Source organism: Schistocerca americana, chromosome 6 (genome assembly GCF_021461395.2).
Source record: "Schistocerca americana isolate TAMUIC-IGC-003095 chromosome 6, iqSchAmer2.1, whole genome shotgun sequence".
Classification (NCBI taxonomy): Eukaryota; Metazoa; Arthropoda; class Insecta; order Orthoptera; family Acrididae; genus Schistocerca; species Schistocerca americana.
Window position 1 is genome coordinate 72,426,484 of NC_060124.1, and position 16,600 is coordinate 72,443,083.

The window sequence follows — 16,600 nt, forward strand, 5'->3', positions numbered from 1 at the left end:
TCCATCTTCTGGCTGAGAGAATGAACAGTGCCCCTATGGTACTCCGTCCAAGTCAGGATTTTTGGTCTAGGCCATCCCTCATACAGCCCTACCAGAAGCTAGTGCCTGTCTTCAGCCTGAGGAGCTGTGACGTCTGTATGTGATCCTCAGTTGATGTTACTTGACCTACACCTTCCCCATGATAGTGTCCAACTTGAGAGAGAAAGAGGAAGACCAAATGCCACTATGTAGAGGTGGTGATGCGCGACCTGGACCAACTGTGGAGTCTTGAGTACCTGCTGTCACTGGTGTCCATCTTCAGGGTGAAAATGAATGACGTCCGCTTGCTGTATCCACTTGATGACGTTAAATCCTGTGGTCAGGTCTACCAGTCAACAGTGTCCACTGTGTTGAGGTGGTGAGACGCCACCTCGATCTTCTGTGAAATCTGGACTACCGGCCACAGGTATCCAGTTTGATAGAGAGTGGGAACGACGTCTGAATGTCGTGACCAGTTAGTGATGCTTGATCTAGACCTTCCCTGTTGACAGGTCTACCAGTCAACTGTGCCCAGCTTGGCGCCGGAAGAGAAAGGCGGCGTGCCGCCTTGTTGAGGTGGTGAGGCTCGACTTGGAGCCTCCGTGAAGTGTGGACTACCTGCCGCTGGTGTCCAGCTTCTGGCTGAGCATGGCCAGCGGCCCCACGGTGCCGGGCACGAACCGACCGGAGGAGGAGGCGCCGCCGCTGGTGCTGGAGGTGGAGCCGCCGGTGCCGCCGCCGCTGCCGCCCCCGCCGCCCCCTGGGTTGTTGCGGCCGTGACTGTGCCCGTGGCTGTTCATTTGCGGCACGTGGCCAGCGCGCGACATCTGCGCGGTCTCGTAAAGCTGCTTCTGCATCACGGCCAGCGACACCTTGTTGGCACGCAGGAACTCCTGTAAGCAAGTCGAGACAAAAGGTTCTCAGTACTCAGACCCACACATTCTATCCAGCAGCAGTTCATCACGCAGGCAGAAACAGTTAAATTGGTATGCATGCTCGATCCTTTCTTGCACTACTGGAATGTCAAACACACTCGTTAAGAGTTACTGCATAAGGTCTCCAGGCAAAAAATTAGTCACCCCCTTAGAACCGTAGATTCTTTATTTTGTAGAGCTGTAGATTTTGTAACCCTGGCTCCAGGATTTAAGGTAACCCTTCACTCTACCTAAGTCGTGGCAGTGAAATGGTGTGTATATGGCAATCGATTGTGTGCGACCGGCTTGCTAAGGCGTGGTTTACACTGAGGTGATAACGATTTGAAGTGGAACGATCATATAAAATTAATAGTTGGCAAGGCGGGTGCCAGGTTGAGATTCATTGGGAGAGACCTTAGGAAATGTAGTCCATCAACAAAGCAGGTGGCTTACAAAACACTCGTTCGACCTATACTTGAGTAGTGCTCATCAGTGTGGGATCCGTACCAGTTCGAGTTGACAGAGGAGATAGAGGAGATCCAAAGAAGAGCGGCGCGTTTCGTCACAGGGTTATTTGGTAAGCGTGACAGCGTTACGGAGATGTGTAGCAAACTCAAGTGGCAGACTCTGCAAGAGAGGCGCTCTGCATCGCGGTGTAGCTTGCTGTCCAGGTTTCAAGAGGGTGCGTTTCTGGATGAGGTATCGAATATATTGCTTCCCCCTACTTATACCTCCCGAGGAGATCAGGAATGTAAAGTTAGAGAGATTCGAGCGCGCACGGAGGCTTTCTGGCAGTCGTTCTTCCCGCGAACCGTACGCGACTGGAAGAGGAAACGGAGGTAATGACAGTGGCACATAAAGTGCTCTCCGCCACACACCGCTGGGTGGCTTGCGGAGTATAAATGTAGATGTAGATGTAGATAAACTATGCGACATGGTATGGATAAGATGCAGAAGCAACGCGCGTCAACGAAGCGCATAGAAACGTAATGGGAGTGTCTTCACTGGTTTACAGTGGGACGACAGCGGTACAATACCAATACATGTCTCTGCTGCATAGCCCGGAGCGAGATGGAGTGCTGGGCCCTCCACGCAACTCGTATCGCACGATAAGCGATAGTGAAATTTCTGGTCATCGAATTTGCCTAAAAAAAATGTTTTATGCAGACGAAGAAAAGCTACATCCCTCTCTGTCGTCAGTTTCTTAGTAAAGCTTTTAATTTTAGCGTAAAAATAATAGAAACCACTGTTTAGGGATTCGCCAGTGTTAACTGTTACGCAGCCTTTCTCATCCAGTTTTGAGGAAGCTATTGTATAAAAAAAGGTAATTTACCGCTTCTTATAGGTACATACCACAACTTGACAATGAATTGGTTTCGTTTTCGTTATTGCCCGTAGTTATTGTGATTTCAAAGTAAACTGCAGAATAGCGAATACACAGGGTGACAATTATTGAACCATGTGAAATAAAATCGTCATAATTTGTAAACAGTTTGCGTTAGGACATTCAAACTGCATGGTTTGCTTCGGAGCGAGATGGGCTTTAGTATGCTCTGTATGATTTGGCTTAGCGACGAAGCCCACTTTCATTTGGATGGGTTCGTCAATAAGTAAAATTAGCGCATTTGGGGAACTGAGAATCCACATTTTGCGATCGAGAAGTCTCTTCACTTTCAACCGGTGACTGTGTCGTGGGCAATGTCCAGTCACGGAATAATCGGTGCGATATCCCTTGATGGCACGGCGACTACCGAACGGTACGTGAAGGTTCTGGAAGATGATTTCATTCCCATTATCCAAAGTGACCCCGATTTCGACAAAATGTGGTTCATGCAGGACGGAGTTCAACCCCAACGAAGCAGGGGAGTGTTTGATGTACTGCAGGAGTACTTTGGGGACGCATTCTGTATCTGGGTTACCCAGACGCCACTGACATGGCCCTCGATTGGTCGCCTTATTCTCCGGATCTGAATACACGCGACACCTTTTTGTGGGGGCTATATTAAAGACAAAGTGTACAGCAAAAACACTAAAACCAATGTTGAGCTGAAAACAGCCATTCAGGAGGTGATCGACAGCATCGATGTTCCGTTACTTCAGCGGATCATCCAGAATTTCGCTATTCCTCTGCGCGACATCATTGCCAATGATGGCAGGCATATCGAACATACCATTACCTAAACTGAATATCTGTAGTGACGTTTACATGATGAATAAAGTGTGAGCACGTCCTAGTTTGAGAGTAATTTACGCTTCTTTTCGTGTAGTTCAATAATTGTCACCCTGTAATTTGAAAAGTTTGCAGTGAAAAATGTAGTCGAAGTCCAGTTTATGTTTGGTGTATTTTACGGCATGTTTTACTGCGTATAGAATGTAGCTAATATATCTGAATTGTTTTTAACGCTGGAAGGATAACAGTGCCTGATTCCAGTTCGAGTAAATACATGATACAATTCTGGCGTTTGACCACCACTACGAGGCATCATACTCGACGCTATGACCGCACGCCACGATATGCCGAACTGTCTACTGTTGCAACCGATACAAGCAGAAGTATTCACTCGCACGTGTGATTTTTTAGCAGGAAAGACGTCACGTTCTGTGCATTTCTTTCTGTGCTGCGTGCAATCAACACGTCGTTCACACAAATTGACTGATCGGAGACGTTATCATTTGTCTAGCTTGTAGAGGAAAGCCCTTCACTGTGGGATTTCGGTCTTTAATTTATTTTGTATGCCACACTTTTATCTACCTTCCCTTCCACAGTTTTGTCTTACATTTTCTTTCAATTAGCTTAGAACTGAATAACTGTTATCTCCAGTATAACTTGAAGAAGCCAGTTTGCTTTTACACTTGTTTGTAATATGGATACAAAGTCTTAATGAACATCATTGCCATCGCTTAACCATTGTGTAAGCATTTTACATGTCGGCTCCTTTGTAGGAAACGCTACACCAGTATCTGTGAGAGCTGTCTCGTTATGCTTTGTAAGTCCAAGGGCTTTCTCGCTCTTTCCGCTACACCTGTTCGATATTAATAGCTTTTCACGGGTGCGCCCAGTGCTTCCATTTGTTCTTCAGCTGTTTAAGCTTTGAATGATGATAAGACACAACAATGTCCTCTTAAAAAATGCTCATGACTGCAGCTGGGCCAGAAACGTGATTCTACAATTCAACCTTGTGTAAATGGAATGGGACTAGAGCTGGTCGAAGACTTGAAGAAATTAGATAAAAGGAAACTGAGTATCAGGTATCGAGCAGTTAATTGGTAGGTTTGTGGAGGGATATGGCATTAGATGCCTATGCACAGGTCACGTAATTCGCGTAAAATACGGCCCGCTGATTTGCGTACGCGGTGATGGCGGCCGATAGCGACCCAAACGGGTTCCGTAAGATTTTTATCAGTCGAATTTGGTCGCCGAGACATCAATGTGAGTTCACTATAATGCTCCTCAAACCATTGTAGCAGCGTCTGGATCCGAGACACGGACGATTATACTGCTGAAAGATAACATCGCCGCCGGGGAAGACATCAAGCATGAAGAGATTCAGGTGGTTCGCAGCTCTCAGCGTGTCTTCCATTATTACCACACGACTCTTCAAAGCACAGGAGAATGTCTTCCATAGCGTAATACTGCTCCCACCAACTTGCGTCCGTGGCGCGCTGCACGTTTCGAGCCCCCGTTCACCTCGATGACGGCGCTTGTGGAGACGACCATCAACCTATTGTAGCAAAAATGTCACCCGACGAGCTGATACATTTCCACTGACTGACGATCGAATCCCACGGTCGCGTGCCCACTGCCCACTGCCCACTGCACTCGTAACTGATGATGTCGTTGGGTCAACATCTGGACACGTAGCAACGGCCTGCTGCGGAGCCGGCCGGAGTGGCCGAGCGGTTCTAGGCGCTTCAGTCTGGAACCGCGTGACCACTACGGTCGCAGGTTCGAATCCTGCCTCGGGCATGGATGTGTGTGATGTCCTTAGGTTAGTTAGGTTTAAGTAGTTCTAAGTTCTAGGGGACTGATGACCTCAGATGTTAAGTCCCATAGTGCTCAGAGCCATTTGAACCATTTTGAACCTGCTGCGGAACTTCATGTTCAAATAATGTACGATGGACGGAGTGCGCCAAAACACTTGTGCGTGCACCAGCATTGTGTTCTTTCGCCACAGAACACCATCCATCCTTCCTACTTTTCAGAGCAGAGAAGCCTCCGAACCCCACGTTCTGTAAAGAGTCATGGGCGTCCAACCATTTTGTGCCTAGTGGTTCATTCACTGCCCTTCTGCTCACTACAGTAGCACGTGAAAATTCGATCACGTTACCGTTTTCGCATTACTTGTTCACAATCTGCGAGTAATAATCATCTTCCCTCTGTCGAAGTTGCTTATGTGCCGGCCGAAGTGGCCGTGCGGTTAAAGGCGCTGCAGTCTGGAACCGCAAGACCGCTACGGTCGCAGGTTCGAATCCGGCCTCGGGCATGGATGTTTGTGATGTCCTTAGGTTAGTTAGGTTTAACTAGTTCTAAGTTCTAGCGGACTAATGACCTCAGCAGTTGAGTCCCATAGTGCTCAGAGCCATTTGAAGTTGCTTATGTCAGTAGACTTCCTCATTTTCGGCTCGTATCTTCGCCAGAATGATTCCTCATCTGTCTGTGCTCCGCTCACATACTTTCCTTACAGCGTTACATTCCCACAACGCCACCAGACCACATGCAACTTTGTGGTGGCCGGTGGTCATAATGTTCTGCTTATCAGTCTATAGCCGGCCGGAGTCGCCGTGCGGTTCTAGTCGCTACGGTCTGGAGCCGAGCGACCGCTACGGTCGCAGGTTCGAATCTTGCCTCGGGCATGGATGTGTGTGATGTCCTTAGGTTAGTTAGGTTTAATTAGTTCTAAGTTCTAGGCGACTGATGACCTCAGAAGTTAAGTCGCATAGTGCTCAGAGCCATTTGAGCCATTTTTATCAGTCTATATTGCAACAGACAGTGGTATGGTACCTCTTTTATTTTTTTGTGCGTAATTTAAGGGGTATTAGGTTGATAAGAAGTTGCTCGGCCACACTGTAAACTATCTTAACTTACAAATACTTGCAAATCGATGTACTACATTCGACGGTAACGCTGGTGTCAAATCGTATCTCTATACCGTCTCCCTGTTTTGTGTCGCTCTGAGTCCAGCTTTACGTACGCCAGTTTTTCTCATTTGCCTGGGGACAGGTACCATGTATAGCTGGCGTAGATCGCCTTCGTAATGCTGCTGTGACATTTTCATACATTATGAGTCTATCATGAAGCTTGCCATAAAACAACACACTACTGAAATCGTTTTCACATATACCGAAACACTCAGCAAGGTCATTTGTGTTCCAATGTAACAGTTTTCTCTATATGTTTTAAATGTTCTTAAGTTTTAAAAATAACTACTTTTACTAATGTACTGCTGTTTTACTGTATAATGAAGATCATCTGGGGATTTTCAATGGACGGACTGGCGATGGAAAATAAAGCATTTTTTAACAGCAGCTGGGAGTGTGTTTAAACATGCCTTACAGTTATTTTTGTTATTAACTACGCTTACGAATGCTGCCATTATTTTCAAATTGTGCCTGATTCTTCACAAGAAATTTCATAAGAGAGTGCATGTATAGAGAGAATGTTCTTAGTAGCCTAATTTTTGAAAGAGCTCTTTTTTCTTCTTTAATGGCTTTGAAAGAAATGGCTGCATGAGGTTCGAGGGTGGGCACCAGATATTATCTTCAAACCACGTTTCTGTAGAATGAATTAATTTTGTCTTTGTAACGAGTTGCACCAGAAAATTATTGAGTCTAACATCAATCAGTGCAATACTCACAGTGATCTAATTTTCTAACGCTTTCAATACCAAATCGGCAGTTACACGAGGACCGAACTCAGGCGTTCTAGGTGATATATAATGCGAGATTTTCAGTTCAAGTTCCAATCTGTCTGCATACCCAGTAATTCTGAACAATCAGTTCTACATATTTTCTTTCCTCCTTGCTGTATAGTTATGATGATGATTTGTCTTGCCCTGTGCACCAACTCATCGAAAGTATCCAATACCGCTATGTAATATGGAATTACAGGTAATGAATTCGCGGTGACGAATAATAACCATCTTTGACTGTATATTGGAATAACGCCAAGGAAGATCTGTACTAAACCGAGACTCTACCCGAGTTTAGTGGTTTAGGCGATTCCTGGCATAAAGCTGTCACCTAAACCGCTTCGGCTATCCGTGCACCAATCACGGATGAACCGTGGCGGCTTTAATTTTGTCGGGCATGGCACTTCGCTGGCGCCACTAACTACTTGGGTTGCCGATATCGATCTGATCATATCTCGGAAGGTACGGTCTCTGGTCAAGGCGTGTGTTGTTGGTTTGACGGCCCCTGGTACTTACAGTTAGTTAGCTGGAAGGCACGTGGCTAGCAAGTTGTTGAATTTTGGGGACTCCTGCTGTTCGGTACGGGCCTTGAGAAGCCGAGTGGTTAAATCGATTGGAGGCAAGCCTTGCTGACTGGACTAAGGATTGATAGCGCCGAGTTGCGGGAAGAGCAGTGGACAAAGAGTGCAACCTGATCGGCATGTTCCCAGCCTACTCTCCACGCTTAAATTTCACAACACCTCCAAAATAGGAGGCAATAACATCCTCGCTTGGAATCCTGGAAGTCACGGCTCCTACACACGTGAGTGCAGTTCAGTATTGCTTTTTGCTGGTGCTTGTTATCGCAAGGCCACCTCTGTTCTAATATAGAATTAGACCTGTTATATGGCCGGCCGAAGTGGCCGTGCGGTTAAAGGCGCTGCAGTCTGGAACCGCAAGACTGCTACGGTCGCAGGTTCGAATCCTGCCTCGGGCATGGATGTTTGTGATGTCCTTAGGATAGTTAGGTTTAACTAGTTCTAAGTTCTAGGGGACTAATGACCTCAGCAGTTGAGTCCCATAGTGCTCAGAGCCATTTGAACCATTTTTTTGAACCTGTTATATTAACGCGCCTCCGAGTGATTACGCATATTTTCATCGGTCAGTGTAACTGATGGTAATTTATCGTTCAAGGCCATATACTGTGCAGGTGTAGTGGTATCCTCTGTTATAAACTGAGTTGATGTCTAGATAGGCCAGCAATTTGGTGCTCTACCAGCAGCATCATGTTGGGTTAACTTAAGTTGATCCTTTAATACACGCCATCGCGTGTTTGTCGCCAGTTGATAGGGAACTCTTAATGCACCCAATCTGTGAATCCAGTAAACACTTATGCTTTGAAGCGTGTTTTGCAAGGACGAAGCTCGTCCTCGCTATACCTGCTCTTCAACTACTTATTTAAGCCTTGCACCCTTACTGCTACTTCTGGAGCGTGTTAGTCTGTAAGGCATTTTACTTATGAATATGAACTGTTGAGATTTTGGAAATTTGGAAATTGGTGGTAAGGTTTTATAGGACCAAACTACTGAGGTCATCGGACCCTAAGCTTATACACTATGTAATCTAACTTAAACTAACTTACGCTAAGGACGACACACACACCCATGCCCGAAGGAGGACTCGAATCTCCGACGGCGGTGAGGGGGGGGGGGGGGGGGGGAAGCTGTGCGGACCGTGACAAGACGCCCTAGACCGCACGGCTACCCCGCATGGCGCTGAGATTTTCTTTTTATCCATAATTAGTTAACTCCCATTATTGCAAAACCTGCCTGCTTGTTATCTGTGATAGCCGCCTGTTGTATTTGCTAGCTTATCTCATATTTTGGGGCATTGTGTACCAGTCTCGAGTCACATTTAACTTGCATGTCTTCCCAGGTTATCTTGTATTTGGGGGGTGGGGGTGTCTATTTATATAAGGCTCATTCTCAATGTTTCTGCTGGTGTGTATGAATTGGGAGTCTCATTTAAATTGTGTGTCTTCCCAGCGTATCCTGTATTTTGGGGGACTGTGTATTTATTTAAGGATAATTCTTAATTTTTCTGCTGTTGTCTACCAGCTGGGAGTCACATTTGAATTGTATGCCTTCCCCGCTATGGTTGTATTTTTGGGGGATTGTGTATATTATTGCTTAAGGGATTTTATTAAGGGCTATATATTGTTAAGGGCTTGCCAACACCACAATCAGTAGGGTGAGTTGTTATCCTTTGCCGGCCGGTGTGGCCGTGTGGTTCTAGGTGCTTCAGTCTGGAACCGCGTGACCGCTACGGTCGCAGATTCGAATCCTGCCTAGCGCATGGGTGTGTGTGATGTCCTGAGGTTAGTTAGGTTTAAGTAGTTTTAAGTTCTAGGGGACTGGTGACCACAGATGTTAAGTCCCATAGTGCTCATAGCCATTTGAACCATTTGTTATCCTTTCCGAGCCGACCAGTGTGGCCCAGCGGTTCTAGGCGCTTCAGTCTGGAACCGCGCGACCGCTCCGGTCGCAGGTTCGAATCCTGCCTCGGGCATGGATGTGTGTGATGTCCTTAGGTTAGTTAGGTTTAAGTAGTTCTAAGTTCTAGGGGACTTCTGACCTAAGCAGTCGAGTCCCATAGTGCTCACAGCCATTTGAACCATATTTTTATCCTTTCCGTATTTTGGATGGGCGATCTCTATTTGTTTAATGTGTTATCCATGCTTGGGAATTGTTAGTATAATTAGTGGCAGTCATTTGTAAATAATTTCCCCCATAAAACTCAGTTTGTTCAACCCGATGTTAGCCACACCTAGTTCGTGTGCCTTCATACTTTTATTTGGGGGCTGTCTGTTCCTGGGTTCAAGTTCTGTTTTTAACTGTATAAGTAGTTAAAAAATTTTATTAATGAATTCATCCTGTTCAAGTTCCCTAAATTATTATGAGCGTTGTTATTTTTTTTACAAGGCCTTTAAATTGTAATTATAATAGTTGTTAAGCAATAAAGTGTACTCTATATATAAACAGCAAACGATGAAATATGTGAGTGCATCTTTCACGTATTTTTCCTTAAAATTATGCCAACCCTTGTTGCGAGGTATCAACGGATAGACCAAAAGTTTCCCATACCGTCTTCCCTGTGTCATATCCTGCACTCGGTGTAGCGTACATTTCCGTCCAGAGTCGAGGGCCTGGTATCGACCAATAAGTACGAAATCACAATTCCTGTGTTATTAAATAGTACGATCCAATGTTTCTTCGGAAATGCGTGCTGTCCGAAGGAACACTGCATCGTACTTCTTAATAACATAAGCTTGGACAAGTCTCGGAGGCAGAAATGGGCAGAAATAGCCGAAAATATGGACTTTATCTACTCGAACAGGAAAGCATGGAGTCTTCTGAGAAAACTGGGCGCAGGTGCACCGGCAAGCAGAAAAAATTCCGATGTAACACCAGACCAAATTGCTTCCCACATCATTATTACCTCAAGTGTGCCTCCTGACAAGGAAAATACAAGACGTATCAGATGACAGCTTCGTGACCTGAAAAAGACGGCATCTCCCTTATCTACATCTACATCTACATTGATACTCCGCAAGCCACCCAACGGTGTGTGGCGGAGGGCACTTTACGTGCCACTGTCATTACCTCCCTTTCCTGTTCCAGTCGCGTATGGTTCGCGGGAAGAACGACTGTCTGAAAGCCTCCGTGCGCGCTCTAACCTCTCTAATTTTACATTCGTGATCTCCTCGGGAAGTATAAGTAGGGTGAAGCAATATATTCGATACCTCATCCAGAAACGCACCCTCTCGAAACCTGGCGAGCAAGCTACACCGCGATGCAGAGCGCCTCTCTTGCAGAGTCTGCCACTTGAGTTTATTAAACATCTCCGTAACGCTATCACGGTTACCAAATAACCCGGTGACGAAACGCGCCGCTCTTCTTTGGATCTTCTCTATCTCCTCCGTCAACCCAACCTGGTACGGATCCCACACTGATGAGCAATACTCAAGTATAGGTCGAACGAGTGTTTTGTAAGCCACCTCCTTTGTTGATGGACTACATTTTCTAAGCACTCTCTGAGTATACCCATCCCTTCACAGTTTCAGACATTGCTCCTGGACTGAGGGACCTCAAACCTCTTAAGGGGATACGGAATCGGATTTTGGGTTAAAAAATCGATTTTTTTTTTATTGGCGTATTATATTCTGCCATGTTTCCTCTTTAAAATGACGTATCATACATAGCTCTACTACAATTATAACTATTTTATTTTTATATATTTGTGAGATCGGGTATTGCGCTTTAGTTATACACGTCTCTCGTGGCTGACCATGAACTTTTTGGCAGTACCTTTAAAGTGACATGAATTCAAATATCCCGGTTTCCAGCGACTATTTATACACTAGTTGCCCGAAAATGTTTCTCTCTGGTTTCCTCAAGTTACTCTTTGACTTTGTGGCGGGACTGTTTTGTAAACAGTCAGATATAAGAAAGTAGTTGTTGTTGAGTTATTTCGTATTTAGTGCTTCATTTTTCGCAGTGAAAATGCCTAGAGCTAAAGCAAAAGTATTTAAAAAGCGTGTGAACTGGCAAAAGAAAAGAAATAATGATTCATTAGCAAAGCAAAGCAGTTCATCATCATCACTGTTGGAAAATGTGAATCCACTTATTACTGATTTGCCGAACGAACTTACACCAAATGAAAACAGTGCTTCTCATAAAAAACTAAGAGATTTGGAAGAGAAATATAATTTACTTGATAGAGGGAATGAAGTTTTTGAACTCATTGATACGAATATATTGTGTGAAGCTCTTGAAAACAGTTTGTGCTGCAAAAAATGTCATGGAAACGTTTCTCTGAAAGTAGAATCCCATGTTGGCCTGGCTGCCCAGTTTAATTTAATATGCAGTGTTTGTAAATACAGCTGTAAGTTTCCAAGTTCGGTTTCAGTAACTGTAAATAATGGATACAAGAAAACTGAATTTTATAGTGTAAATATTAGGTTAGTTTATGGATTGCGAGCAATTGGTAAGGGCAAAGCAGCTGGTGATATGCTATGTGGTGTTCTAAATCTTCCAAGTGCACCTTCAAAGTTTGAAGCTTACAATTATGTACTAGGATCTGCAGTTGAAGATGTAGCACAGAAGTCAATGCAGGTTGCTGTGGAAGAAGCAGTGGAAGAAAATGACGGCAGTCGTGACCTCACAGTGGCGTTTGATGGCACGTGGCAGAAAAGGGGCCACACCTCCAACAATGGTGTTGTAACAGCAACTAATGTTGATACTGGCAAGGTTATTGATGTTGCAATAATGTCTAAATACTGTAGGTGCACAGGCAGGCTGAAAAATGAACACAGTGATGACTGTATTGCTAATTATTATGGTAGTAGTGGTGGCATGGAGGTTGCTGGGGGTGAAGAAAATTTTTCATCGCTCTTCACAGTGGTATAATGTTCGCTATGTCAAATATCTGGGAGATGGTGACTCTAAAGCATTCAAAGAAGTTTTGGAAAGCAAACCATATGGGAACAGTGTAAATATAAGCAAACTTGAATGTATAGGACATGTGCAGAAGAGAATGGGTGCCAGGCTGAGAAGGTTAAAATCAGTTATGAAAGGGAAAAAACTAGATGATGGGAAAACCTTGGATGGCAGAGGAAGATTGACTGATTCCATAATAGACCACATTCAGAACTGCTATGGCCTTGCAATCAGGCAAAATACAGGCAATCTTGAAGAAATGAGGAGAGCTATATGGGCTTTATATTTCCACACCGCATCCACGGATGAGCATCCACAACATGGTTTGTGCCCCAAAGGTGAAAACAGCTGGTGTAAATACAATAGGGGACTAACAACAGGAGAGAAATACACTCACCACCACAGTCTACCATCAGCCATCATGGCAGAAATAAAGCCCATTTTCAGAGATCTGGCTGACAGAAGTCTTCTGATGAAATGTCTTCACGGAAAAACGCAGAACCCCAACGAGTGCTTGAATAGTGTGATATGGCATCGTCTCCCAAAAACAGTGTTTGTCGGAATTAATACACTACATTTTGGTGTGTATGATGCTGTGGCAACCTTCAATCTTGGAAATATAACTAAATGCCAGGTCCTTCAAAAGTTGGGTATGTGTGTTGGTTCCCGTACGGTACGTGCTATGTTCTTTTTAGATCAGCACAGACTAAGGCATGCTGATAATATAATCAAGACATTAGTGAAAAAAGCAAGACAGGTGCAGAGGGGTGCCAAAAGAAGACTTGAAGATGATTATGAAGACTGTGAAGGGGGTATTAGCTACGGATCAGGAATGTTTTAATCTTCTTTCTCCGTTTCCCGTAAGTTTACTTTTTACTTCATCTAGGAACATTATCTCAGGTACTGGTCAACCTAGAAGTCTGAAATTTTTATGACGTAGTGACATAGGTCCCTATTACATACTGAAACAACGATTTTTTAATTACTTGATTTACAAAAGACTTAGGGGTGATAGTCTAGTAAAAAGCGATGGAAAAAATTTACTTAAAAATAAATGTACAATATCTCTGTAAGAAAATACTTTGACAATAAACTGTTGTTTCAGTATTGTTGTAACATATGAATGCACATACAGTAAAATTTTTACCTCTCTGTCTCCAGTAGTTTGTGAGAAAATGTTCCCTATAGTAGGCATATATTAACATTGCGGGGATAGGTGATTCCGTATCCCCTTAAAGCACCTGGATTCGATGGTATCCATCCAGAAATCCTGATCCTTATGGGAGCAAAAGCTAAGAAATGGCTGGCATAATTCTTCGCTGACATCTTGCTGACTGGTCAGCTTCCATTGGAGTTTAAAAAGGCGGAGATAATATCTGTTCTGAAACCTGGAAAATCCAGCAACATGGTTGACAGCTATCGCCACATTGCCCTACTTAGCTGCTGCTACGAGCTTCTGAAAGGCTATTATATAGCAGAATAAGTAGCTCTATCCTAGAGAACGTTCCAGTTGATCAGGTAGGCTTCAGACCAGGGCGTAGCTGCTGTGACCAAGTCTCTCACATTCTTCATAGAGTCAAGATACCAAATGAAGCAGAAAACATCCGTGGCGTTTGTTGATCTAACTGCCGCCTTCGACACTGTGTGGAAGGAAATCCTTATCTACAAATTTCTCCGCATCATACCCTGCAGCACAATGTCTCGACTAATTAACAGCATGCTAAGCGATCGGAAATTCCAGGTAATCACTGGAAGCAACATAAGTAAGGAGAGGAAGCTGAACAACGGACTGCCTCAAGGATCAGTTCTCTCATCATTACTGTTCAACCTATATCTATCTGATCTACCTGACACATCGTCCAGAAAATACTGCTAAGCCGATGACCTGGCTCTAGCCGTACGACACCAGGAAATGAAGACAACATAAAAGATTCTAATCAATGACCTGTCTCCATTAGATAATTACTTCAAAATCTGGAGACTCAAACCCAGTGTGAGTAAAACAGAGGTGGATTGCTTCCATTTAAATAATCGGTTGGCGAACGTAAAACTGGAAGTAAGTACCAGAGGCAGAATTCTTCGTCATAATCGGAACGCAAAATATCTTGGTGTCACCCTGGACGGTACACTATGCTTCAAACAACACCTTCTTAACTTAGCTCAAAAGTTGAGGACTCGAAACAACATCCTGCATAAGTTATGCGGAACTACCTGGGGATCTTCAGCAACCAACCTGCGATCTTCAGCTCTGGGCTTGATGTACTCAAGTGCTGAGTATTGTGTACCTGTTTGGATGAACAATCATCATATAAGGATTGTTGACACCCAGATGAATATGACAATGCGCTTAATATCTGGCGCAATCACATCTACACCTGTTTATTGGCTTCCGCTGTTAACCGGTATAATGCCTCCTGATCTACGCAGACGTACTGCCCTTATGAGAGAATTCCAAAAGATCTCCAGGAATTCTAACCTACCCGTGCATAGCGACCTGCCACTTTTAAATCATAAGAGATTGAAATCACGCCATCCAACTCTGTGCGACCTGCTGACTTGGTTTATAACGATTTCAAACCTCTTGAAGAATGGAAAGGTCGGTGGGAAGCAGTGGCAGATGTGCGCCTGTATAACATCTTCTCAGCTTCTTGCAAGTGGATTCGACCTACCACGCAAGACTTGGACTACTCTTAACAGAAATCGTACCGGCCATGGCCGATGCAGGGATGCTCTCTTTAGGTGGAAGAAGCTGCCTAATGCAGCCTGTGACTGCGGGGCTCCATACCAGACTTTTCACCACATTGTCAGTGAATGCAGCATTCGAGCCTATCACGGGGCTGAAGAGGACTTCCTGCTAACAACTCCATATGCAGTGCGCTAGATTGAAGGACTGGATATTCAGTTGTGAAGACAAACTTAAGTTTCTTGTGTGTCAGTATGTACATATGTACACTACTGGCCATTAAAATTGCTACACCACGAAGATGACGTGCTACAGACGCGAAATTTAACCAACAGGATGAAGATGCTGTGATATGCAAATGATTAGCTTTTCAGAGCATTCACACGAGGTTGGCGCCGGTGGCGACACCTACAACGTGCCGACATATGAAAGTTTCCAACAAATTTCTCATACACCAACAGCAAATGATCGGCGTTGCCTCGTGAAACGTTGTTGTGATGCCTCGTGTAAGGAGCAGAAATGCGTAACATCACGTTTCCGACTTTGATAAAGGTCGGATTTAGCCTATCGCGACTGCGGTTTATCATATCACGACATTGCTGCTCACGTTGGTCAATATCTAATGACTGTCAGCAGAACATGGAATCGGTGGGTTCAGGAGGGTAATACGAAACGCCGTGCAGGATCCCAACGGTCTCGTATCACTAGCAGTCGAGATGACAGGCATCTTATCCGCTTGGCTGTAACGGATCGTGGAGCCACGTCTCGATCTCTGAGTCAACAGATGAGGACGTTTAAAAGACAACAACCATCTGCACGAACAGTTCGACGACGCTTGCAGCAGCATAGACTATCAGCTCGGAGACCATGGCTGTGGTTACCCTTGACGCTGCATCACAGACAGGAGCGCCTGCGATGGTGTACTCAACGACTAACGCGGGTGCACGAATGGCAAAACTTCATTTTTTCGGATGAATCCAGGTTCTGTTTACAGCGTCATGATGGTCGCATCCGTGTTTGGCGAAATCGCAAGCGTGTATTCGTCATCGCCATACTGGCGAATCATCCGGCGTGATGGAATGGGGTGCCATTGGTTACACGTCTCGGTCATCTCTTGTTCGCATTGACGGCACTTTGAACAGCGGACGTTACATTTCAGATGTGTTACGACCCGTGGCTCTACGCTTCATTCGATCCCTGCGAAACCCTACATTTCAGCAAGATAATGCACGACCGCATGTTGCAGGTCCTGTACAGGCCATCCTGGATACAGAAAACGTTCGACTGCTGCCCTGGCCAGCACATTCTCCAGATCGCTCACTAACTGAAAACGTCTGGTCAATGGTGGCCGAGCAACTGGCTCGTCACAATACGCCAGTCAGTACTCTCGATGAACTGTGGTATCGTGTTGAAGCTGCATAGGCAGCTGTACCTGTACCCGCCATCCAAGCTCTGTTCGACTCAATGCCCAGGCGTATCAAGGCCGTTATTACGACCTGAGGTAGTTGTTCTGGGTACTGATTTCTCAGGATCTATGCACCCAAATAGCGTGAAAATGTAATCACATGTCAGTTCTAGTATAATATATTTGTCCAATGA

General features: G+C 44.9%; 1 protein-coding gene across 1 annotated transcript in view; it reads right to left on the reverse strand.

Annotated features, from left to right (window-relative positions):
* Nucleotides 1–632: 632 nt before the first annotated feature.
* LOC124619969 (potassium channel subfamily K member 13-like) overlaps nt 633–16,600 on the reverse strand; it is a 131,383-nt gene continuing 115,415 nt past the window's right edge. The window contains exons 7-8 of the mRNA XM_047146631.1: nt 826–911; nt 633–729 (exon numbers count right to left, since the gene is read on the reverse strand). Coding sequence (XP_047002587.1) covers nt 633–729; nt 826–911 — 183 coding nt within the window. The remainder of the gene's footprint in view (nt 730–825; nt 912–16,600) is intronic.